This window comes from Nerophis ophidion, linkage group LG10 (genome assembly GCF_033978795.1).
Source record: "Nerophis ophidion isolate RoL-2023_Sa linkage group LG10, RoL_Noph_v1.0, whole genome shotgun sequence".
NCBI classification, from domain to species: Eukaryota; Metazoa; Chordata; class Actinopteri; order Syngnathiformes; family Syngnathidae; genus Nerophis; species Nerophis ophidion.
The window spans coordinates 57,706,016-57,733,554 of NC_084620.1; the positions used below are offsets into that span (position 1 = coordinate 57,706,016).

A 27,539-nucleotide genomic window follows, 5' to 3' on the forward strand; every position below is an offset into this window, starting at 1 on the left:
TTTTGGCGTTAAGTTGCAAAAAGTTAGCGGACATCCTTTGTTTAATTTCATTAAGACACGCCTCCAGCTGACTAGAAGAAGGAGCTGAGCCGGAAGACATAGCTCTCAATTTACCGGTCGATCTACGTTCCCATCCTCACCTATGGTCATGAGCTTTGGGTCATGACCGAAAGGATAAGATCACGGGTAAAAGCGGCCGAAATGAGTTTCCTCTCCCTCAGAGATAGGGTGAGAAGCTTTGCCATCCGTGAGGAACTCAAAGTAAAGCCGTTGCTCCTCCACATCAAGAGGAGCCAGATGATGTGGTTCGGGCATCTGGTCAGGATGCCACCCGAACGCCTCCCTAGGGAGGTGTTTAGGGCACGTCCAACCGGTAGGAGGCCACGGGGAAGACCCAGGACAGGTTGGGAAGACTATGTCTCCCGGCTGGCCTGGGAACGCCTCGGGATCCCCCGGGAAGAGCTAGACGAAGTGGCTGGGGAGAGGGAAGTCTGGGTTTCCCTGCTTAGGCTGTTGCCCCCGCGACCCGACCTCGGATAGGCGGAAGAAGATGGATGGATGGATGGATGGATGGATGGATGGATGGGGTGTTGGTGCGGCCCACAGAGATTCCAACCTGTCTGGGAGTCTCAAGGACAGGCTGGAATCTCAATGCTTTTAATTTGGCAGTCCCTGGTCCACCGCCGCCGTAGTCCGCCCCCCCCCCCCCCCCCCCCCCCCCCTTCGGGGAAGACTGCCGAAGTGGTCCGCAGACAGTGGGAGGATGACGAGGATGAAGGTGTGCGATAGAATTGGAAGATCAAAGCCTTCTGTGGCACTGCGACTGAGCCCAGGGGCATTATGGGTAGCGCACACACTCGCACGGGGCGTTGCGGTGTGTTTGATACAGGACTAGATCTGGAGAATGACTGTCATCCGTCTCCCCGCGGATCAAACGCCGACATAATCCTCCAGAAAGGAAGCAGCCAGTGCCAAAAAAACTAGGGACACGGGAGACATTTTAGAGGTCCTGTCATCGTACGAACAAAAACACATTTTAGACTATTTTACCACATGTGGATGTCATGAAACTATCATTCATCTCTTAAACAAAAAATGTATACTAACCCCGTTTGCATATGAGTTGGGAAATTGTGTTAGAGGTAAATATAAACAGAATACAATGATTTGCAAAACCTTTTCAACCCATATTCAGTTGAATATGCTACAAAGACAACATAAACATTAGTTTTTTTTGTGCAAATAATCATTAACTTTAGAATTTGACAAAAGAAGTTGGGAAAGGTGGCAATAAATACTGATAAAGTTGAGGGATGCTCATCAAACACTTATTCGGAACATCCCACAGGTGTGCAGGCTAATTGGGAACAGGTGGGTGCCATGATTGGGTATAAAAACAGCTTCCTTAGTCTTTCACAAGAAAGGATGGGGTGAGGTACACCCCTTTGTCCACAACTGCGTGAGCAAATAGTCAAACAGTTTAAGAACAACCTTTCTCAAAGTGCAATTGCAAGAAATTTAGGGATTTCAACATCTACGCTCCGTAATATCATCAAAAGGTTCAGGGAATCTGGAGAAATAACTCCACGCAAGCGGCATGGCCGGAAACCAACATTGAATGACCGTGACCTTCCATTCCTATCAAAAACCAAAATCAATCTCTAAAGGATATCACCACATGGGTTCAGGAACATTTTCAGAAAACCATCCATCCATCCATCATCTTCCGCTTATCCGAGGTCGGGTCGCGGGGGCAACAGCCTAAGCAGGGAAACCCAGACTTCCCTCTCCCCAGCCACTTCGTCTAGCTCTTCCCGGGGGATCCCGAGGCGTTCCCAACGTGTCCTGGGTCTTCCCCGTGGCCTCCTACCGGTTGGACGTGCCCTAAACACCTCCCTAGGGAGGCGTTCGGGTGGCATCCTGACCAGATGCCCGAACCACCTCATCTGGCTCCTCTCGATGTGAAGGAGCAGCGGCTTTACTTTGAGTTCCTCCCGGATGGCAGAGCTTCTCACCCTATCTCTAAGGGAGAGCCCCGCCACACGGCGGAGGAAACTCATTTGGGCCGCTTGTACCCGTGATCTTATCCTTTCGGTCATGACCCAAAGCTCATGACCATAGGTGAGGATGGGAACGTAGATCGACCGGTAAATTGAGAGCTTTGCCTTCCGGCTCAGCACCTTCTTCACCACAATGGACCGGTACAACGTCCGCCATACTGAAGACGCCGCACCGACCCGCCTGTCGATCTCACGATCCACTCTTCCCTCACTCGTGAACAAGACTCCTAGGTACTTGAACTCCTCCACTTGGGGCAGGGTCTCCTCCCCAACCCGGAGATGGCACTCCACCCTTTTCCGGGCGAGAACCATGGACTCGGACTTGGAGGTGCTGATTCTCATTCCGGTCGCTTCACACTCGGCTGCGAACCGATCCAGCGAGAGCTGAAGATCCCGGTCAGATGAAGCCATCAGGACCACATCGTCTGCAAAAAGCAGAGACCTAATCCTGCGGTTACCAAACCGGAACCCCTCAACGCCTTGACTGCGCCTTGAAATTCTGTCCATAAAAGTTATGAACAGAATGGGTGACAAAGGACAGCCTTGGCGGAGTCCAACCCTCACTGGAAATGTGTTCGACTTACTGCCGGCAATGCGGACCAAGCTCTGGCACTGATCGTACAGGGAACGGACCGCCACAATCAGACAGTCCGATACCCCATACTCTCTGAGCACTCCCCACAGGACTTCCCGAGGGACACGGTCGAATGCCTTCTCCAAGTCCACAAAGCACATGTAGACTGGTTGGGCAAACTCCCATGCACCCTCAAGAACCCTGCCGAGAGTATAGAGCTGGTCCACAGTTCCACGACCAGGACGAAAACCACACTGTTCCTCCTGAATCCGAGGTTCGACTATCCGACGTAGCCTCCTCTCCAGTACACCTGAATAAACCTTACCGGGAAGGCTGAGGAGTGTGATCCCACGATAGTTGGAACACACCCTCCGGTCCCCCTTCTTAAAGAGAGGAACCACCACCCCGGTCTGCCAATCCAGAGGTACCGCCCCCGATGTCCACGCGATGCTGCAAAGTCTTGTCAACCAAGACAGCCCCACAGCATCCAGAGCCTTAAGGAACTCCGGGCGGATCTCGTCCACCCCTGGGGCCTTGCCACCGAGGAGCTTTTTAACTACCTCAGCGACCTCAGCCCCAGAAATAGGAGAGTCCACCACAGATTCCCCAGGCACTGCTTCCTCATAGGAAGACGTGTTGGTGGGATTGAGGAGGTCTTCGAAGTATTCCTTCCACCTATCCACAACATCCGCAGTCGAGGTCAGCAGAACACCATCCGCACCATACACGGTGTTGATAGTGCACTGTTTCCCCTTCCTGAGGCGGCGGACGGTGGTCCAGAATCGCTTCGAAGCCGTCCGGAAGTCGTTTTCCATGGCTTCCCCGAACTCTTCCCATGTCCGAGTTTTTGCCTCCGCGACCGCTGAAGCTGCACACCGCTTGGCCTGTCGGTACCTGTCCACTGCCTCCGGAGTCCTATGAGCCAAAAGGACCCGATAGGACTCCTTCTTCAGCTTGACGGCATCCCTCACCGCTGGTGTCCACCAAGGGGTTTTAGGATTGCCGCCCCGACAGGCACCAACTACCTTGCGGCCACAGCTCCGATCTGCCGCCTCGACAATAGAGGTGCGGAACATGGTCCACTCGGACTCAATGTCCAGCACCTCCCTCGTGACATGTTCAAAGTTCTTCCGGAGGTGGGAATTGAAACTTTGTCTGACAGGAGACTCTGCCAGACGTTCCCAGCAGACCCTCACAATGCGTTTGGGCCTCCCAGGTCTGTCCGGCATCCTCCCCCACCATCGCAGCCAACTCACCACCAGGTGGTGATCGGTGGAAAGCTCCGCCCCTCTCTTCACCCGAGTGTCCAAAACATGAGGCCGCAAATCCGATGACACAACTACAAAGTCGATCATGGAACTGCGGCCTAGGGTGTCCTGGTGCCAAGTGCACATATGGACACCCTTATGTTTGAACATGGTGTTTGTTATGGACAAACTGTGACGAGCACAAAAGTCCAATAACAAAACACCACTCGGGTTCAGATCCGGGCGGCCATTCTTCCCAATCACGCCTCTCCAGGTTTCACTGTCGTTGCCAACGTGAGCGTTGAAGTCTCCCAGTAGGACAAGGGAATCACCCGGGGGAGCACTTTCCAGTACTCCCTCGAGCGTTCCCAAAAAGGGTGGGTACTCTGAACTGCTGTTTGGTGCATAAGCACAAACAACAGTCAGGACCCGTCCCCCCACCCGAAGGCGGAGGGAGGCTACCCTTTCGTCCACCGGGTTGAACTCCAACGTACAGGCTTTGAGCCGGGGGGAAACAAGAATTGCCACCCCAGCCCGTCGCCTCTCACTGCCGGCAACGCCAGAGTGGAAGAGGGTCCAATCCCTCTCGAGAGAAGTGGTTCCAGAGCCCTTGCTGTGCGTCGAAGTGAGTCCGACTATATCCAGCCGGAATTTCTCGACTTCGCGCACTAGCTCAGGCTCTTTCCCCCCCAGTGACGTGACGTTCCACGTCCCAAGAGCTAGCTTCTGTAGCCGAGGATCGGACCGCCAAGTGCCCTGCCTTCGGCTGTCGCCCAGCTCACAATGCACCCGACCTCTATGGCCCCTGCTATGGGTGGTGAGCCCATTGGAGGGGTGACCCACGTTGCCTCTTCAGAAAACCACTGTCACTAAATACAGTTGGTTGCTACATCTGTATGTGCAAGTTAAAGCTCTACTATCAATCAATCATCAATCAATGTTTACTTATATAGCCCTAAATCACTAGTGTCTCAAAGGGCTGCACAAACCACTACGACATCCTCGGTAGGCCCACATAAGGGCAAGGAAAACTCACACCCAGTGGGACGTCGGTGACAATGATGACTATGAGAACCTTGGAGAGGAGGAAAGCAATGGATGTCGAGCGGGTCTAACATGATACTCTGAAAGTTCAATCTATAATGGATCCAACACAGTCGCAAGAGTCCAGTCCAAAGCGGATCCAACACAGCAGCGAGAGTCCCGTTCACAGCGGAGCCAGCAGGAAACCATCCCAAGCGGAGGCGGATCAGCAGCGCAGAGATGTCCCCAGCCGATACACAGGCGAGCAGTACATGGCCACTGGATCGGACCGGACCCTTAGCGAAAGCCATTTATCAACAACATCCAGAAACGCCGCTGGCTTCTCTGGGCCCGAGATCATCTAAGATGGACTGATGCAAAGTGGAAAAGTGTCCTGTGGTCTGACGAGTCCACATTTCAAAATTGTTTTTGGAAATATTCGACATGGTGTGTCTTTGGAAGTGGGAGGAAGCCCACGCATTCACGGGGAGAACATGCAAACTCCACACAGAAAGTTCCCGAGCCTGGATTTGAACCCAGGACTGCAGGAACGTCGTATTGTGAGGCAGACGCACTAACCCCTCTTCCACCGTGAAGCCAAAGACATGCACCTGGGGATAGGTCGATTGGCAACACTAAAATTGGCCCTAGTGTGTGAATGTGAGTGTGAATGTTGTCTGTCTATCCGTGTTGGCCCTGTGGCGACTTGTCCAGGGTGTACCCCGCCTTCCGCCCGATTGTAGCTGAGATAGGCGCCAGCACCCCCCGCGACCCCAAAAGGGAATAAGCGGTAGAAAATGGATGGATGGATGGATCGACATGGTGTCATCGGGACCAAAGGTGAAGCGAACCATCCAGACTGTTATCGACGCAAAGTTGAAAAGCCAGCATGTGTGATGGTATGGGGGTGCAGTGGTGTCCAAGGCATGGGTAACTTACACAATTGTGAAGGCACCATTAATGCTGAAAGGTACATACAGGTTTTGGAGCAACAAAATACTGCCATCTAAGTGCCGTCTTTTTCATGGACGCCCCTGCTTATTTCAGCAAGACAATGCCTTTGTAAAAAATGGCTTCGTAAAAAAAGATTGCGGATACTTTCCTGGCCCGCCTGCAGTCCAGACCTGTCTCCCATGGAAAATGTGTGGCGCATTATGAAGCGTAAAATACGACAGCGGAGACCCCGGACTGTTGAAGGACTGAAGCTCTACATAAAACAAGAATGGGAAAGAATTCCACTTTCAAAGCTTCAACAATTAGCTTCCTCAGTTCCCAAACGTTTATTGAGTGTTGTTAAAAGAAAAGGTGATGTAACACAGTGGTGAACATGCCCTTTCCCAACTACTTTGGCACGTGTTGCAGCCATGAAATTCTAAGTTAATGATTATTTGCACACAAAAAAATGTTTATGAGTTTGAACATCAAATATGTTGTCTTTGTAGCATATTCAACTGAATATGGGTTGAAAAGGATTTGCAAATCTTTGTATTCTGTTTATATTTACATCTAACACAATTTCCCAACTCATATGGAAACAGGGTTTTGTATTTACTGGCAAGATGTTAGTTTGGTGAGTTCAGCTAGCGAGACAACACTTAAGTGTTAGCTTTCAAACGCTCCTCAATGACATGATTAAATATTCATCTAATTATTCATGACACGTGCTCGCTTGTTCCCCACATCTGTCTATTTAGGTCGAGGGCGTCAAACTCGTTTTTTGTGAGGGCCGCTTGTAACTGTGAATAATGGAGATGCACCTAAGCGGTGAAGTTGTCACTTTGTGTAAATGCTAAATAAAAAGAGAATACAACAAATCCTTTCCAACTTATATTCAATTGAATAGACTGCAAGGACAAGATATTTCATGTTCACACTGAGAAAATTTCATTTTGGGGCAAATAATTGTCATGTCTGACCAGGTTTTGACACTCATTTCCTGCTGTTTTGTCACCATAGCAACCATTAGTGTCACCTGTTTCACATTTGCACCTGTTTCCACTAATCACGCCACTATTACTTCAACCGAAAGTTGCCAGCAAGTCAGCCTGGCGACTTTACCTCCGATACTGTTCATAGTTATGCTTCTCGCCATGCCACGTAAGTTTTTGTTTCTTCATGTCACAGTTATCGAGTTTTGTTTCATATTCATAGTTTCTGCCTTTGCGCAAGTTTTGGTTCATTAGCCAAGTTTTTGTACTTCCCCCTTGTGCGCGCCTTTTGTTCCTTTTTTTTATAGCAACTAATAAATATGTCATTACCTTCACGCATTGCCCACGCCAACTTTCCTTTGCATTCCGGAAAAACAACGGTCTGACAATAATCATGAACTTAGAATTTACTAGCAGCAAAACGTGGCAAAAAAGGCATTTTTTACCAGTGTGTCACATGGCCTTTCCTTTGAACAACACTCAGTGCAGGTTTGGGAACTGAGGAGACACATTTTTGATGTGGAATTCTTTCCCATTCTTGCTTGATGTACAGCTTTTAGCCTTCGAGTGTCCGCACCGAGATTGGTAGATAGTACTTTATTGATTCCTTCAGGAGAGTTCCTTTATTTAGCAATTAAAGCCCTCAAAGATCAATAATGCAGGACACCATTGATTTTAATTATTTGATATTTTTGGAGTAATCACAGTGAAAAGTTCAATAAAATCCTACTAAATATATTTGAGATCTGAAAGGTTCCCCACTCATAAAGTGATGCATTTTTATTAGTTTTTTTTTTTACTTTTAAAATTTAAATTTCTAGATCAACTTCCGATATATCTGTCGATTTTAAGTTTGAACTATTATTTTGTTTGTTTTATGCTCTTTGGTCAAAACTTTGATGTTTTTATATGGCAACCACATATTTTTCCACATAAAACATTTTAAAGTGATCATTTTTAAATAATATTTCATTATAACATACATTTTTTTTGTCCTTTTTTGTCCTACTAAAAATATTTGAGATCCGAGAGGTTCCCCACTCATAAAGTGATGCATTTTTATTAGTTTTTTTTTTTACTTTTAACACTTAAATTTCAAGATCAACTTCCGATATATCTGTCGATTTTAAGTTTGAACTATTATTTTGTTTGTTTTATGCTCTTTGGTCAAAACTTTGATGTTTTTCTATGGCAACTACACAACATATACAATATTTTTTCAACATGAAACATTTTAAAGTGATCATTTTTAAATAATAATTCATTATAACATACATTTTTTTTGTCCTACTAAATATATTTGAGATCCGAAAGGTTCCCCACTCATAAAGTGATGCATTTTTATTAGTTTTTTTTTTAACTTTTAACACTTAAATTTCAAGATGAACTTCCGATATATCTGTTGATTTTAAGTTTGAACTATTATTTTGTTTGTTTTATGCTCTTTGGTCAAAACTTTAATGTTTTTCTATGGCAACTACACAACATATGCAATATATTTTCCTCATAAAACATTTTAAAGTGATCATTTTTAAGTAAAAATTCATTATAACATACATTTTTTTTTGTCCTTTTTTGTCCTACTAAATATAGTTGAGATCCGAAAGGTTCCCCACTCATAAAGTGATGCATTTTTATTAGTTGTTTTTTTTACTTTTAACACTTAAATTTCAAGATCAACTTCCGATATATCTGTCGATTTTAAGTTTGAACTATTATTTTGTTTGTTTTATGCTCTTTGGTCAAAACTTTGATGTTTTTCTATGGCAACTACACAACCTATGCAATATTTTTTCCACATAAAACATTTTAAAGTTATCATTTTTAAGTAAAAATTCATCATAACATACATTTTTTTTGTCCTTTTTTGTCCTACTAAATATATTTGAGATCCGAAAGGTTCCCCACTCGTAAAATTATGCATTTTTATTGTTGTTTTTTTAACTTTTAACACTTAAATTTCAAGATCAACTTCCGATATATCTGTCGATTTTAAGTTTGAACTATTATTTTGTTTGTTTTATGCTCTTTTGTCAAAACTTTGATGTTTTTATATGGCAACTACACAACATATGCAATATTTTTTCCACATAAAACATTTTAAAGTGATCATTTTTAAATAATAATTCATCATTACATACATTTTTTTTGTCCTTTTTTGTCCTACTAAATATATTTGAGATCCGAAAGGTTCCCCACTCATAAAGTGATGCATTTTTATTTTATTTTATTTTTTTACTTTTAACACTTAAATTTCAAGATCAACTTCCGATATATCTGTCGATTTTAAGTTTGAACTATTATTTTGTTTGTTTTATGCTCTTTGGTCAAAACTTTGATGTTTTTATATGGCAACCACACAGCATATGCAATATTTTTTCCACATAAAAAATTTTAAAGTGATCATTTTTAAGTAAAAATTCATCATAACATACATTTTTTTGTCCTTTTTTGTCCTACTAAATATATTTGAGATCCGAAAGGTTCCCCACTCATAAAGTGATGCATTTTTATTAGTTTTTTTTTTATTTTTAACACTTAAATTTCTAGATCAACTTCCGATATATCTGTCAATTTTAAGTTTGAACTATTATTGTGTTTGTTTTATGCTCTTTGGTCAAAACTTTGATGTTTTTCTATGGCAACCACACAACATATGCAATATTTTTTCCACATAAAACATTTTAAAGTGATCATTTTTAAGTAAAAATTCATTATAACATACATTTTTTTGTCCTTTTTTGTCCTACTAAATATATTTGAGATCCGACTCATAAAGTGATTCATTTTTATTAGTTTTTTTTTTAACTTTTAACACTTAAATTTCAAGATCAACTTCCGATATATCTGTCGATTTTAAGTTTGAACTATTATTTTGTTTGTTTTATGCTCTTTGGTCAAAACTTTGATGTTTTTCTATGGCAACCACACAACATATACAATATTTTTTCCACATAAAACATTTTAAAGTGATCATTTAAATAGTAATTTATTATAACATACATTTTTTTTGTCCTTTTTTGTCCTATTAAATATATTTGAGATCCGAAAGGTTCCCCACTCATAAAGTGATGCATTTTTATTGGTCTTTTTTTTTTACTTTTAACACTTAAATTTCTAGATCAACTTCCGATATATCTGTCGATTTTAAGTGTGAACTATTATTTTGTTTGTTTTATGCTCTTTGGTCAAAACTTTGATGTTTTTATATGGCAACTACTCAAAATATACAATATTTTTTCCACATAAAACATTTTAAAGTGGTCATTTTTAAGTAAAAATTCATTATAACATACATTTTTTTTTGTCCTTTTTTTTCCTACTAAATATATTTGAGATCTGAAAGGTTTCCCACTCATAAAGTGATGCATTTTTATTAGTTTTTTTTTTTTACTTTTAACACTTAAATTTCAAGATCAACTTTTGATATATCTGTCGATTTTAAGTTTGAACTATTATTGTGTTTGTTTTATGCTCTTTTGTCAAAACTTTGATGTTTTTATATGGCAACTACACAACATATACAATATTTTTTCCACATAAAACATTTTAAAGTGATCATTTTTAAATAATAATTCATTATAACATACATTTTTTTTGTCCTTTTTTGTCTTACTAAATATATTTGAGAACCGACTCATAAAGTGATGCTTTTTTATTAGTTTTTTTTTTACTTTTAACACTTAAATTTCAAGATCAACTTCCGATATATCTGTCGATTTTAAGTTTGAACTATTATTCTGTTTGTTTTATGCTCTTTGGTCAAAACTTTGATGTTTTTCTATGGCAACCACACAACATATACAATATTTTTTCCACATAAAACATTTTAAAGTGATCATTTAAATAATAATTTATTATAACATACATTTTCTTTGTCCTTTTTTGTCCTACTAAATATATTTGAGATCCGAAAGGTTCCCCACTCATAAAGTGCTGCTTTTTTATTAGTTTTTTTTTTTACTTTTAACACTTAAATTTCAAGATCAACTTCCGATATATCTGTCGATTTTAAGTTTGAACTATTATTTTGTTTGTTTTATGCTCTTTGGTCAAAACTTTGATGTTTTTATATGGCAACTACACAACATATGCAATATTTTTTCCACATAAAACATTTTAAAGTGATCATTTTTAAGTAAAAATTCATTATAACATACATTTTTTTGTCCTTTTTTATTTTTTGAGCAATGGAAAAAAAAGAAAACAATGAAAAAAGGAAAAAAAAACTGCCTGCATGGCAGCTTTTGTTAAGGCTGGGTGAAAATGGGGACTCAGGTGCAGAAGCGTGACAATTGAACTCAGACTTTATTTAATGAAATTTCTATGCTATCTCTAGAACAGAGTGATCAAAACAAAGTGGCTACAAAATCTATCTGAGGAACAAAGGAATGTAGCAAAGGGCATAAGGCCAAAAAACTGAAAAATCACTCCATACGGAGGAAAAAGGCAATAGCAAAATTTCTATACGAATCTAATAGCGAAAACCAACAATGTACAATTATCTACAAAAGGAAAATCATTCATGCAAAGGAGTCGAGAAGGCAGTAAACTAAAGACGCTCCAGAAGGAGGGAAAAGGAAAACATGGCACTATGAACTAGATACAAATTACTAGCATGAAAAACTTTAGCAACAGAAAATCACTCTTTTAGAGGAAACAAAGAAATCAATAAATAAAGTGAGTAGGGCTGGGCAACGATTAAAAATTTTAATCAAAGTTAATCGCACTATTTTTCCGATTAATCGCAATTAACTGCATTGTATACGCAAAGCCCAATAATGAATTCAAAAGTAGTGTGTAGTGCACCTTTATTGGAATATTCTCCCACATGAACAAAAGCGCCAAAACATTTGTTGTGCAAACACAAATTAAATCAGTCCTTGTTAAACAGTAGCAGTTAAATAGCATATTTTATGAAAATCAACTCCAAAAATGTAAATACAAACATTTAAGCTTATTGCCACTGCCAGGGTATTTAAGTTATCCTGTTTGTTATGGAAAATAAATATAATCTACATACAAATCTCTGAGCCACAATCATAACATCTGAACAGGCAATTTCTGAGGTAACAGCAGAAACATTTTTTTTATCAGAGATCTTATGTTTAAAAAACCTATATTATAGGTAGTGGGCTGTTTTAGGGAATTTTTGATCAAATTATCCGTAGTAGCAATATTAATAATGTTGTGTTTATTCTGCGTAGTGCACTTAAAATAATTATGACCATATCTAGGAATTGATATGATGGGAATTTTCCGATTGTTTGCTTGGTGCTTTGATAAACTGAAGGCATCATATACATGGTACTATATTGTGATGTTATGAGCCAGGGAAAAAAAGAACTACCCTACCCAGCATGCAACAGGAGTGACGAGCATGCGCGGTAGCCCGGTATAGGTTGTGTCGCCAGGACGGCATCTTGTATGTTGTGATATGCACGCTCCGAAAGCAAACGTTAAGAACTCAGCCAACACTCCTGGTCTGCATTATTCATAAATAGACAGACAACACATATACTCCGCTGCTTCACAGGCCGCTGGATGTAGCCGGCAAAGTATTCCCATGCTAGCTAGCCGGTCTAGCAAGCACGCCTCATTCAGTCCAAAACGGCCCGATCTATCCACATTCAGAATTGTCTGGCGGTCGTAAGTGATCCCGGAGTGACCACGCTGTAAGCCAGCCATGAAATTTGCAGAATTGTCCGGTATTTTTGCCAAATGTTCCATCTTTACCAAGAGCCCCTCGACGCCGGGCGACGCCATCTTGTTAAGAAAAGGCGTTAACAAAATAAAAGCATGTAAACAACATACGCAAATGTGCGGTAAAATAATTGTCGGTGTTAATAGATTGATGAGTTAACTCATAATTAACGCACTAATTTGCCCACCCCTAGTTTTTTTTAATTAAATGTGCTTTTCATGATGTATCCTGACATCACACTCAAATTTATAAGCGCAGGCCTATATTTACCGCATGTCTTTGGTAAGTGCCGGAGTGAGAAGAGGTTTTAAAGTCATTAACGCCCCAGCGGCAATTCAAGGAAATACGGTAATCTCATGGAAATGACTGCTGTCGTTTGATTATAATAATTGATGAGTTAACGCGTAATTAACGCACTAATTTGCCCACCCCTAAAAGTGAGACAACACTGTGGACAAGGCTGGAGGCACGTAGCGGGACGATATACTCCGGCACATGAGGGAGGGTGACACAGGTGGGCACACTCAGGCAATCAGGAGAGACAGACCAGTGACACGGGAGGAAGGGCAAGTGACCTGAAACGAGAGGGAGAGTGAACCTTTCAAAATAAAACAGGAAACGACAAGACAACATGAAAGCAGACACGACTTCACCCGGGCGTGACAGCTTTGTGTCAATATTGCCACTTTTTCTCATTAGATTTCACCTCATTCCACTTTTATTTTTTTTTAAATGTTTTTATTTTTGCAATACGGCTTCACGGTGGCAGAGGGGTTAGTGCGTCTGCCTCACAATACGAAGGTCCTGCAGTCTTGGGTTCAAATCCAGGCCCGGGATCTTTCTGTGTGGAGTTTGCATGTTCTCCCCGTGAGTGCGTGGGTTCCCTCCGGGTACTCCGGCTTCCTCCCACTTCCAAAGACATGCACCTGGGGATAGGCCCCTCCCACCTCCAAAGACATGCACCTGGGGATAGGCCCCTCCCACCTCCAAAGACATGCACCTGGGGATAGGCCCCTCCCACCTCCAAAGACGTGCAACTGGGGATAGGCCACTCCCACCTCCAAAGACATGCACCTGGGGATAGGCCCCTCCCACCTCCAAAGACATGCACCTTAGGATAGGCCCCTCCCACCTCCAAAGACCTGCACCTGGGGATAGGCCCCTCCCACCTCCAAAGACATGCACCTGGGGATGGGCCCCTCCCACCTCCAAAGACATGCACCCGGGGATAGGCCCCTCCCACCTCCAAAGACATGCACCTGGGGGTAGGCCCCTCCCACCTCCAAAGACATGCACCTGGGGGTAGGCCACTCCCACCTCCAAAGACATGCACCTGGGGATAGGCCCCTCCCACCTCCAAAGACATGCACCTGGTGATAGGCCACTCCCACCTCCAAAGACATGCACCTGGGGATAGGCCCCTCCCACCTCCAAAGACATGCACCTGGTGATAGGCCACTCCCACCTCCAAAGACATGCACCTGGGGATAGGTTGATTGGCAACAATAAAAAATGGTCCCTAGTGTGTGAATGTTGTCTGTCTATCAGTGTTGGCCCTGCGATGAGGTGGCGACTTGTCCAGGGTGTACCCCGCCTTCCGCCCGATTGTAGCTGAGATAGGCGCCAGCGCCCCCTGCCACCCCAAAAGGGAATAAGCGGTAGAAAATGGATGGATGGATGGATTTTTGCAATACTATCAACTTTGCAATTTTTGCAGGCCGGTAAAGGATTAGCTGCGGGCCACAAATGGCCCCCCGGGGCCGCACTTTGGACACCCCTGCCTGGGAGGGAGACCGGTCCATCCTTTAGCAAAGTGGACTCAGTGTGCAACCAGCAAAATGATGTTGTCTTTGTGTTGCAGATGCACCACCCCATCCAGATGAAGCCTGCGGACAGTGAGAAGTCGAACGGTGAGTCACACACACACACACACACACACACACACACACACACACACACACACACACACACACACATAGATAGTGTGTATGCAGGGACACATGCAGGAGAGGGAAAAGAGGACAATAGGAGTATGAATGTGATGAATAATTGAGGTGCGTCTGAGGGGAGGTCAATGGAAGTTGAATCATTTGGCCTCGCGATGAACCGCCTCTGCTCCCTGTCGGATGCTCTCACGCACACCTGGCATCGCCTTCTTTCCAAAGATGCAGTTGTGTCAATTGATTTGACATTCCAGACATCGCCTCCAATTATCTTTTTTTTTTTTTCCAAGGAACGTACGTATGTAAAGAAAGGATCACAACGCCGAGATATCGACTGAAGACCAAAGCTGGGCTTTTATTAGAAGCAAAAAAAAAAAAGCGGGGAGTAGAGAGGAAGGCAGGAAAGTGATGTTAGCACTTTGCTAACTCGTTTTTTTTTTTATCTGCTGGATTGACACGTGGGTTTAAGATGTGAGGAATGCTCACCTCTGGGTTTGGATGTGTTGGAATGATGGGAGTGTTTGCTGCCATGGAGAGAAGACAATGAACAGATGTCAAGAATAGGACGCACTAGGGCTAGGGGATATATGGAATATACTTCATACATCAGAGAGACGTAAAACAAGCGCACCTTCTTACGTACAAACCCCGATTCCATATGAGTTGGGAAATTGTGTTAGATGTAAATATAAACAGAATACAATGATTTGCAAATCCTTTTCAACCCATATTCAGTTGCAAATAATAATTAACTTGGAATTTCATGGCTGCAACACGTGCCAAAGTAGATGGGAAAGGGCATGTTCACCACTGTGTTACATCACCTTTTCTTTTAACAACACTCAATAAAGGTTTGGAACTGAGGAAACTAATTGAAGCTTTGAAAGTGGAATTCTTTCCCATTCTTGTTTTATGTAGAGCTTCAGTCCTTCAACAGTCCGGGGTCTCCACTGTCGTATTTTACGCTTCATAATGCGCCACACATTTTCCATGGGAGACAGGTCTGGACTGCAGGCGGGCCAGGAAAGTATCCGCACTCTTTTTTTACGAAGCCATTTTTTACAAAGGCATTGTCTTGCTGAAATAAGCAGGGGCGTCCATGAAAAAGACGGCGCTTAGATGGCAGCATATGTTGTTCCAAAACCTGTATGTACCTTTCAGCATTAATGGTGCCTTCACAGATGTGTAAGTTACCTAATGCACCCCCATACCATCACAGATGCTGGCTTTTCAACTTTGTGTCGATACCAGTCTGGATGGTTCGCTTCCCCCTTTGGTCCGGATGACACCATGTCAAATATTTCCAAAAACAATTTGAAATGTGGACTCGTCAGACCACAGAACACTTTCCCACTTTACATCAGTCCATCTTGGATGATCTCGGGCCCAGAGAAGCCGGCGGCGTTTCTTGATGTTGTCGATAAATGACTTTGACTTTGGATAGTAGAGGTTTAACTTTTTGTTTTATGTAGAGCTTCAGTCGTTCAACAGTCCGGGGTCTCCGCTGTCGTATTTTACGCTTCATAATGCGCCACACATTTTCCATGGGAGACAGGTCTGGACTGCAGGCGGGCCAGGAAAGTATCCGCACTCTTTTTTTACGAAGCCATTTTTTACAAAGGCATTGTCTTGCTGAAATAAGCAGGGGCGTCCATGAAAAAGATGGCGCTTAGATGGCAGCATATGTTGTTCCAAAACCTGTATGTACCTTTCAGCATTATTGGTGCCTTCACAGATGTGTAAGTTACCTAATGCACCCCCATACCATCACAGATGCTGGCTTTTCAACTTTGTGTCGATACCAGTCTGGATGGTTCGCTTCCCCTTTGGTCCGGATGACACCATGTCAAATATTTCCAAAAACAATTTGAAATGTGGACTCGTCAGACCACAGAACACTTTTCCACTTTACATCGGTCCATCTTAGATGATCTCGGGCCCAGAGAAGCCGGCAGCGTTTCTGGATGTTGTTGATAAATGGCTTTCGCTTTGCATTGTAGAGCTTTAACTTGCACTTACAGATGTAGCGACCAACTGTATTTAGTGACAGTGGTTTTCTGAAGTGTTCCTGAGCCATGTGGTGATATCCATTAGAGATTGATGTCTGTTTTTGATACTTAGCTGTCTGAGGGATGGAAGGTCACTGTCATTCAATGTTGGTTTCCGGCCATGCCGCTTACGTGGAGTGATTTCTCCAGATTCTCTTAACCTTTTGATGATATTATGGAGCGTAGATGTTGAAATCCCTAAATTTCTTTCAATTGCACTTTGAGAAAGGTTGTTCTTAAACTGTTTGACTATTTGCTCACGCAGTTGTGGACAAAGGGGTGTACCTCGCCCCATCCTTTCTTGTGAAAGACTTAGGAAGCTATTTTTATACCCAATCATGGCACCCACTTGTTCCCAATTAGCCTGCACACCTGTGGGATGTTCCCAATAAGTGTTTGATGAGCATTCCTCAACTTTATCAGTATTTATTGCCGCCTTTCCCAACTTCTTTGTCACGTGTTGCCGGCATCAAATTCTAAAGGTAATGATTATTTGCACCGAGAAAATGAACGTTTATGAGTTTGAACATCAAATATGTTGTTTTTGTAGCATATTCAACTGAATATGGGTTGAAAAGGATTCGCAAATCATTGTATTCTGTTTATATTTACATCTAACACCATTTCCCAACTCATATGGAAACGGGGTTTGTAGTTTCCTCCTGGTGTGTTTGTGTGTGTGTGTGTGTGTGTGTGTGTGTGTGTGTGTGTGTGTGTGTGTGTGTGTGTGTGTGTGTGTGTGTGTGTGTGTGTGTGTGTGTGTGTGTGTGTGTGCGTGTGTGTGTGTGTGTGTGTCCGGGCCAATAAAGCAGGTGTTAAAGTGTTATTATTAAACAATAAAATGACAGTCGGCCGCGGAGCGATTGAGGCGCGGCAGTTGAAATATGGCGGCGCGTGACGACTTTATAAGGCATCGGCGCGACTCAATAAAGTCGACTGGCGGGCAGAGTGCTGAAATATGGAGTCGTGCGCACGCCACGCATCCATCCACTTAGCGATAACGGCCTTGAAATAAAGGCTGCGTAAGAGTGATGAATGGCTGCGGCGGGTTTTATTAGTGGAGTCGCTAAGGACGCTCACATGCCTTCAAGCTCGCCGCCAGAGGGATTCATGACAGGTTTCTTTTTTTTTTTTAAAAGCTCATTTCTCTCCTGCAGCAAAGATGGACTCAACATAAATGAATGACACGGTTACAACACACACACACACATGCAAGGCGCGTGCACCAACGAGCCAGATTTTTCCCAAGCGCCACTTATCTTGGCGTCGCCTTTTCTTTGAAACGCACAAACAATCCGAACAGCAAAATAAACAAGTGTGCTATTGATTTCCCCGAGTGTAACAGAGCGCTTATCTCCTTCGCCTCGCAGCCAGCGCTGACACTTTACTCATTTAAAATGAATTAGATTAGCATTGAACGCACACACACACACACACACACACTCGCCGGAAGACCACCCAAGTTCTACGCCGTCGCCCGTGGTGGGATTACTGAGGGAAGGCCAGAGGGAGCGGGGTCATGTTAAAAGCCTACTAAAATGAGGTCCATTCTATGTGTCATAGTGAAGTGAAGTGAATTATATTTATATAGCGCTTTTCTCTAGTGACTCAAAGCGCTTTACATAGTGAAACCCAATATCTAAGTTACATTTAAACCAGTGTGGGTGGCACTGGGAGCAGGTGGGTAAAGTGTCTTGCCCAAGGACACAACGACAGTGACTAGGATGGCGGAAGCGGGAATCGAACCTGCAACCCTCGAGTTGCTGGCACGGACGCTCTACCAACCGAGCAATGCCGCTCCTCATACTTGATCATTTTGCCATATTGCCATATTTTTGCTGAAAGGATTTAGTAGAGAACATCCATGATAAAGTTGGCAACTTTTGGTGGCTAATAAAAAAAGCCTTGCCTGTACCGGAAGTAGCAGACGACGTGCGCGTGACGTCACGGGTTGTGGAGCTCCTCACATCTGAACATTGTTTGCAATCATGGCCACCAGCAGCGAGAGCGATTCGGACCGAGAAAGCCACGATTCCCCCATTATTTGAGCGAGAAGGAAAGATTTGTGGATGAGGAAAGTTAGAGTGAAGGACTAGAAGAAGAAAAAAAAAAGCGATTCAGATGTTATTAGACAAATTCCATCCATTTTCTACCGCTTATTCCCTTTCGGGGTCGCGGGGGGGCGCTGGCGCCTATCTCAGCTACAATCGGGCGGAAGGCGGGGTACACCCTGGACAAGTCGCCACCTCCTCGCAGGGCCAACACAGATAGACGGACAACATTCACACTCACATTCACACACTAGGGCCAATTTTAGTGTTGCCAATCAACCTATCCCCAGGTGCATGTCTTTGGAAGTGGGAGGAAGCCGGAGTACCCGGAGGGAACCCACGCATTCACGGGGAGAACATGCAAACTCCACACAGAAAGATCCCGAGCCTGGATTTGAACCCAGGACTGCAGGAACTTCGTATTGTGAATTAGACAAATTCACTAGGATAATTCTGGAAAATCCCTAATCTGCTTATTGTGTTACTAGTATTTAGTGAGATTTTATAGTCAGACCTGAAGGTCGGAGGGCTGTGGTGACCGCCAGTGTCTCTGAGGGAAAGCCATGGAGGAGCCTCTGCCTCTTTGACAGCTGCAGGAGGAACGACACAAGTTCGGCTCATGTTTACGGTAAAAGCCGACTTCAATCCATCCATTTTCTACCGCTTATTCCCTTTCGGGGTCGCGGGGGGCGCTTGCGCCTATCTCAGCTACAATCGGGCGGAAGGCGGGGTACACCCTGGACAAGTCGCCACCTCCTCGCAGGGCCAACACAGATAGACGGACAACATTCACACTCACATTCACACACTAGGGCCAATTTTAGTGTTGCCAATCAACCTATCCCCAGGTGCATGTCTTTGGAGGTGGGAGGAAGCCGGAGTACCCGGAGGGAACCCACGCATTCACGGGGAGGACATGCAAACTCCACACAGAAAGATCCCGAGCCTGGATTTGAACCCAGGACTGCAGGAACTTCGTATTTTGAATTAGACAAATTCACTAGGATAATTCTGGAAAGTCCCTTATCTGCTTATTGTGTTACTAGTATTTAGTGAAATTTTATAGTCATACCTGAAAGTCGGAGGGGTGGGGTGACCGCCAGTGTCTCTGAGGGAAAGCCATGGAGGAGCCTCTGCCTCTTTGACAGCTGCAGGAGGAACGACACAAGCTCGGCTCATATTTACGGTAAAAGCCGACATATTACCACAATTTTCTCGGTCAAGCGAACATGAGGTAGTGAACCATGTTCACTTGACCGCTCTGTTCCGTATTAAAGCTTCACAACAAACAAAGAAACACCGGCTGTGTTTGTTTTGCTAGAGGATGCCGCAATACACCGCTTTCCACCAACATCTTTCTTCTTTGACGTCTCCATTATTAATTGAACAAATTGCAAAAGATTCAGCAACACAGATGTCCAGAATACTGTGTAATTATGCGATTAAAGTAGACTACTTATAGCTTGGATCGGGCTGGAAAATGATGTCCGCTACAACCCGAGACGTCAAACGCACACGTCATCTTACGAGTCATCATTCCGCGACGTTTTCAACGCGACACTTTGCGGGAAATTTGAAATTGCAATTTAGTAAACTAAAAAGGCTGTATCGGCATGTGTTACAATGTTAATATTTCATCATTGATATATAAACTATCAGACTGTGTGGTCGCTAGTAGTGGCTTTCAGTAGGCCTTTAGAGTTAAAGTACCACTGATAGTCACACACACACTAGATGAGGCGGAATTATTCTCTTCATTTGACCCATCACCCCCTGAGAGGTGAGGGGAGCAGTGAGCAGCTGCGGTGGCAACGCCCAGGAATCATATTTGGTGATTTAAGCCCCAATTCCAGCCCTTGATTCTAAGTGCCAAGCAGGGAGGAGGAAGCTGAAAGTAATGAGATGCTAACACTGGTTTTCACGTTGATGACGTTTTTACGATAAACCAACGTTTAGGGGAAAATTTGGAATTTTTGGGAAAATGCTAAAAGACTTGAATGAGTTGAAATGGTTGGCGTTGGAATTGTTAAAATCAGTCGAGAAATGTGGAAGTAGTAACATTTTCAATTGAAAATTGGTGTTACGGAAGTCCTGGATTTTTAGGAAAACTGGGAATTTTTCCAGTTTAAAAAATAATTTTGTTGTCTTAATTAAGAGGAATGTTTTGACGGTGGAACGGTTGAGGTTGGTTGAAAAATGTGGGAGCAGTAGTCGCCAGAAAAAAGGGTGTAAATAGGGCTTTGGAACACCAGGAATTCTGGAAAATCCTGGAATGTTTTTGAACTTGTAAAAACGATAGTGTGAATGTGCAGGATGAGTGGAATGTGTTGAAAGTGGAATGGTTTGAATTGGTTAAAAAATGTAGAAATGGTGGAAGTTTTCAAAAATGTCCCATTCATTTCAACGGGAAATTCCTGGAAATTTGGGAAAAGTGGGATTATTTGGAAAATGATTAGGAGCATGAATGAGCTGAATTGGTTGGTGTTGGAATTGTTTAAATCGGTCAGGAAATGTTGAAGGAGTAAATAGTATCAGGGAATTTGGGGAAAATCTGGAATTTTTTGGGAAAATAGTAAAAAAAACAACTTGAATGTTCTGAATAAATTGAAATGGTTGGCGTTGGAATCGTTAAAATCAGTCGAGAAATGTGGGAGTAGCAACATTTTTAATTGACAAATTGTATTACGGAAGTCCTGGAATTTTGGGAAAACTGAAATTTGTTCTAGTTAAAAAAAAAGAAAAAGTTGTTTGTCTTAATTAAGAGGAATGTTTTGACGGTGGAACGGTTGAAGTTGGTTGAAAAATGTGGGAGCAGTAGTCGCCAGAAAAAAGGGTGTATATAGGGCTTTGGAACACCAGGAATTCTGGAAAATCCTGGAATGTTTTTGAACTTGTAAAAATTATAGTGTGAAGGTGTTGAGGGTGGAATGATTTGAATTGGTTAAAAAATGTGGAAATGGTGGAAGTTTTTAAAAATGTCCCATTCATTTCAATGGGAAATTCCTGGAAATTTGGGAAAAGTGGGATTATTTGGAAAATGATTAGGAGCATGAATGAGCTGAGTTGGTTGGTGTTGGAATTGTTTAAATCGGTCAGGAAATGTTGAAGTAGTAAATGGTATCAGGGAATTTCGGGAAGATCTGGAATTTTTTGAAAATAGTAAAAAAAAAAACTTGAATGTTCTGAATAAATTGAAATGGTTGGCGTTGGAATTGTTAAAATCAGTCGAGAAATGTGGGAGTAGCAACATTTTTAATTGACAAATGGTATTATGGAAGTCCTGGAATTTTAGGAAAACTGAGAATTGTTTTAGTTAAAAAAAAAAAGAAAAAGTTGTTTGTCTTAATTAAGAGGAATGTTTTGACGGTGGAACGGTTGAGGTTGGTTGAAAAATGTGGGAGCAGTAGTCGCCAGAAAAAAAGGGTGTAAATAGGGCTTTGGAACACCAGGAATTCTGGAAAATCCTGGAATGTTTTTGAACTTGTAAAAATGATAGTGTGAATGTGCAGGATGAGTGGAATGGTTTGAATTGGTTGAAAAATGTGGAAATGGTGGAAGTTTGAAATTCAGTTTGAATGGGAAAAATGTCCCAGAAAACCTGGAATTCTGGGAAATTTGGTGGAAAAGTGTTTATAAATATCTCCGCCATGATTTGATTTCACGTCTTCTGGGCTAATCCAGGAAGTCAGGTACCAACAGGTAGGAACACTGGCTTGTGCATCATGTGACCTCTTTGGGCCGCTCTCTTTCTTGACAGCAAGTCTTCTCATCTCTCTCTAGTCACTTATTTGTCACGACTTTAAAATCACTTATTTGTCACGACTTTAAAGTCACTTATTGGTCACGACTGAAAGATCACACGCATCACAGGGTCAGAAAGGAAAACATTATATCAATCATAACCTCCACATTTCATAAAATGGATAGAAATGTGTGGGAAAAACAATTTGTTTTGAAACTACACACAAAAGTCCGTCAGTGCTGAAATCAAAAAATTATGAAAGAGCAGCAGACAAATTCTAGGAAGTAGAAAAGTGAGTCAGTTTTCAAAAGTAGCAACTATTTTTGACTTACAGGGAAACATCTTTCCAGGAAAGGAGAGAAAAGGCAGACGTGGAGCATAAGTGGGGATCAAAACTTGTAACAAAGCACAAAATACAAAAAAATCGAAACTAGACGTGGCCTGGAAGTGAGCAGCATGGAAGTGGTGGTGCAGAATAGAGCACTCGGCACCAAAAACCATGAAGAGGAACTCGGAACAGAGTAAACAAATCCCCTCAAACAAACTGAGTGAACCCTCTTGTCTTAGTCTCTGTGGGTGGAGGCGAGACCTCGAGCACACGCACGAGTATTTTCTGTTACACCCCCCGAGGAAAAAGAACATATTTTGCACATTTCATTATTGTCTTTATTGTAGCACAACTTAGTGTAGATGAAACATGTTTATTTTTGTCATTTAGTCCTTTTATATAAAATGTTGAACATAGTAGACAACTTGTCTTTTAGTAGCTAGAATAGCTATGACGCATATATCTATAAAAAGAAGGATTTTTAACCCTTTTTTAAAAGCATTCACAGTCTGTGGCGCCCTCAGGTGGTCAGGGAGTGCGTTCCACAGACTGGGAGTGGCGGTGCCGAAATCCCGGTCTCCCATTGTTCGTAGCTTTGTCCTCGGAGGTTGGAGGGGGTTAGCCTGTCCGGTGTGGAAGATTTGGGGGTAAGCAGAAACCTTTTTTCTCGATTGGCTTCCTGGAAGTTTCTAGACGAACCAAGCCTGCTGCTCTTTAGGGTTGTCCCCATGCCAACCAATATTATTATTAGTAAGTATTTCCATACTTTTCTAAATAAAGGGGGTCACAAAAAATTTCGTTATTGTTTTTATCGTAACAACACATGTTAGTGTAGATGAAACATGTGTTTATTATTGTCATTTAGTCCTTCAATAAAATGTTGAACAGGCTAGACAACTTGTCTTTTAGTAGTAAGTAAACAAACGAAGACTCCTAATTAGTCTGCAGTAACATATTGTGTCATTTATACACCTGTTATTTTCTACACATTATGAGGGACAAACTGTAAAAAAAAAAAATGTTATTAATATACTTATTAATATCTGCTTACTTTTTGTTTTAACATGTTCTATCTACACTTCTGTTAAAATGTAATAATCACTTATTCTTCTGTTTTTTGATACTTGACATTAGTTTTGGATGATACCACACATTTAGGTATCGATCTGATACAAGTAGTTACAGGATTATGCAATAAAATATAATACCTAATAAACTAATAATAATATGGTTAAGAAATACTGATGTAAAGGGTAGGTGTCACGCTGGTTTCTCTTTTAACATGTTCTATCTACACTTCTATTAAAAAGCATTAATCATTTATTCTTCTCTTTTTTTTGATACTTGACATTAGTTTGGATGATACCACACATTTAGGTATCAATCCGATACCAAGTAGTTACAGGATTATGCAATAAAATATAATACCTAATAAACTAATAATAATATGGTTAAGAAATACTGATGTAAAGGGTAGGTGTTGCGCTGGTTTCTCTTTTAACATGTTTTATCCACACTTCTATTAAAAAGCATTAATCATTTATTTTTCTCTTTTTTTGATACTTGACATTAGTTTGGGATGATACCACACATTTAGGTATCAATCCGATACCAAGTAGTTACAGGATTATGCAATAAAATATAATACCAAATAAACTAATAATAATTATGGTTAAGAAATACTGATGTAAAGGGTAGGTGTCGCGCTGGTTTCTCTTTTAACATGTTCTATCTACACCTCTGTTAAAATGCACTAATCACTTATTCTTCTCTTCTCTGATACTTGACATTAGTTTTGGATGATACCACGCATTTAGGTATCGATCTGATACCAAGTAGTTACAGGATTATGCAATAAAATATAATACCTAATAAACTAATAATAATATGGTTAAGAAATACTGATGTAAAGGGTAGGTGTCGCGCTGGTTTCTCTTTTAACATGTTCTATCTACACTTCTGTTAAAATGCATTAATCACTTATTCTTCTCTTCTTTGATACTTGACATTAGTTTTGGATGATACCACACATTTAAGCATCGATCTGATACCAAGTAGTTACAGGATTATGCAATAAAATATAATACCTAATAAACTAATAATAATATGGTTAAGAAATACTGATGTAAAGGGTAGGTGTCACGCTGGTTTCTCTTTTAACATGTTCTATCTACACTTCTGTTAAAATGCACTAATCACTTATTCTTCTCTTCTTTGATACTTGACATTAGTTTTGGATGATACCACACATTTAGGTATCGATCTGATACCAAGTAGTTACAGGATTATGCAATAAAATATAATACCTAATAAACTAATAATAATCCATTTTCCATCCATTTTCTACCGCTTATTCCCTTTTGGGGTCACGGGGGGCGCTGGCGCCTATCTCAGCTACAATCGGGCAGAAGGCAGGGTACACCCTGGACAAGTCGCCACCTCGTCGCAGGGCCAACACAGATAGACAGACAACATTCACACTCACATTCACACACTAGGGCCAATTTAGTGTTGCCAATCAACCTATCCCCAGGTGCATGTCTTTGGAGGTGGGAGGAAGCCGGAGTACCCGGAGGGAACCCACGCAGTCACGGGGAGAACATGCAAACTCCACACAGAAAGATCCCGAGCCTGGATTTGAACCCAGGACTGCAGGACCTTCGTATTGTGAGGCAGACGCACTAACCCCTCTGCCACCGTGAAGCCCTACTAATAATAATATGGTTAAGAAATACTGATGTAAAGGGTAGGTGTCGCGCTGGTTTCTCTTTTAACATGTTCTATCTACACTTCTGTTAAAATGCACTAATCACTTATTCTTCTCTTCTTTGATACTTGACATTAGTTTTGGATGATACCACACATTTAGGTATCGATCTGATACCAAGTAGTTACAGGATTATGCAATAAAATATAATACCTAATAAACTAATAATAATATGGTTAAGAAATACTGATGTAAAGGGTAGGTGTCACGCTGGTCCTGTTTTCTGTTTGAACATGTTCTATCTACACTTCTATTAAAAAGCATTAATCATTTATTCTTCTCTTTATTTGATACTTGACATTAGTTTAGGATGATACCACACATTTAGGTATCGATCCGATACCAAGTAGTTACAGGATTATGCAATAAAATATAATACCTAATAAACTAATAATAATATGGTTAAGAAATACTGATGTAAAGGGTAGGTGTCGCGCTGGTTTCTCTTTTAACATGTTCTATCTACACCTCTGTTAAAATGCACTAATCACTTATTCTTCTCTTCTTTGATACTGGACATTAGTTTTGGATGATACCACACATTTAGGTATCGATCTGATACCAAGTAGTTACAGGATTATGCAATAAAATATAATACCTAATAAACTAATAATAATATGGTTAAGAAATACTGATGTAAAGGGTAGGTGTCACGCTGGTCCTGTTTTCTGTTTGAACATGTTCTATCTACACTTCTATTAAAAAGCATTAATCATTTATTCTTCTCTTTTTGATACTTGACATTAGTTTTGGATGATACCACACATTTAGGTATCGATCCAATACCAAGTAGTTACAGGATTATGCAATAAAATATAATACCTAATAAACTAATAATAATATGGTTAAGAAATACTGATGTAAAGGGTAGGTGTCGCACTGGTTTCTCTTTTAACATGTTCTATCTACACTTCTGTTAAAATGCACTAATCACTTATTCTTCTCTTCTTTGATACTTGACATTAGTTTTGGATGATACCACACATTTAGTTATCGATCTGATACCAAGTAGTTACAGGATTATGCAATAAAATATAATACCTAATAAACTAATAATAATATGGTTAAGAAATACTGATGTAAAGGGTAGGTGTCGCGCTGGTTTCTCTTTTAACATGTTTTATCTACACTTCTGTTAAAATGCACTAATCACTTATTTTTCTCTTCTTTGATACTTGACATTAGTTTTGGATGATACCACACATTTAGGTATCAATTCGACACCAAATAGTTACAGGGTCATACAATCAAATATTTCTAATAAACCAATAGTAATGGTTAAGAAATACTGATGTAAAGGGTAGGTGTCGTGCTGTTTTCCGTTTTAACATGTTCTGTCTACACTTCTGTTCAAATGTAATAATCACTTATTCTTCTCTTCTTTGATACTTGACATTAGTTTTAGATGATACCACGCATTTAGGTATCGATCCGATACCAAGTAGTTACAGGATCACACATTGGTTGTATTCATAGTGTCCAGGGATGTACATACTGACTTTATAAACATAATATGATTTTTTTTTTAAGATTTTGTGACGATAAAAAATATCAATGTAATCACAGTCGTATCGACGAGATATGCTCTTGTACTTGGTATCATTACAGTGGATGTCAGCTGTAGATCCACCCATGGCATTTGTTTACATTGGTGAGCTATTGTATCATCCTACGGTGTGTAGTGAAGCAGGTTTCGCTATTCCTCATCCTCCAGTGATAATAATACCTGTAAAACTCGTACCACTAGGTGAGAAGGACAGTCCTAAGGCAACATAGTAGAAATTGTCCGGATCAGCCCAAATATGTGATCGCTTTTTGCTTATCCCATTTCTGATATTCCTTGAATTCAAATCCCTCCATACATGTGTGATTTATGCCGCTAATTAACTAACTAAGTGATTAACAAACTATTGCATCATAATCTGACGTCTACCTGGTGAGTTTGAGTCACTCTGACTGGTTGCTCCGCCCCCCAGGCGCCGGATGAAGCTGCCTGCAAAAGGATGTGGTAAACAGGAAGTAGAAAAATAAAAGCCTGGTGCATCACGAGAAGAAAGTGTTTGTTTGGTGTGATGCGTCTTAAAGTGACAGTCACACGGTCGTCTTCTTCTTCTCTCGCCGCAG

At 41.6% G+C, this 27,539-nt stretch overlaps 1 protein-coding gene across 5 annotated transcripts in view; it reads left to right on the forward strand.

Annotated features, from left to right (window-relative positions):
- Positions 1-27,539, forward strand: part of celf2 (cugbp, Elav-like family member 2) — a 431,239-nt gene that overhangs the window by 340,337 nt on the left and 63,363 nt on the right. For all 5 annotated transcript variants that reach the window (XM_061914208.1, XM_061914209.1, XM_061914211.1 and 2 more), the window contains one exon: positions 14,398-14,446. In XM_061914208.1, coding sequence (XP_061770192.1) covers positions 14,398-14,446 — 49 coding nt within the window. The remainder of the gene's footprint in view (positions 1-14,397; positions 14,447-27,539) is intronic.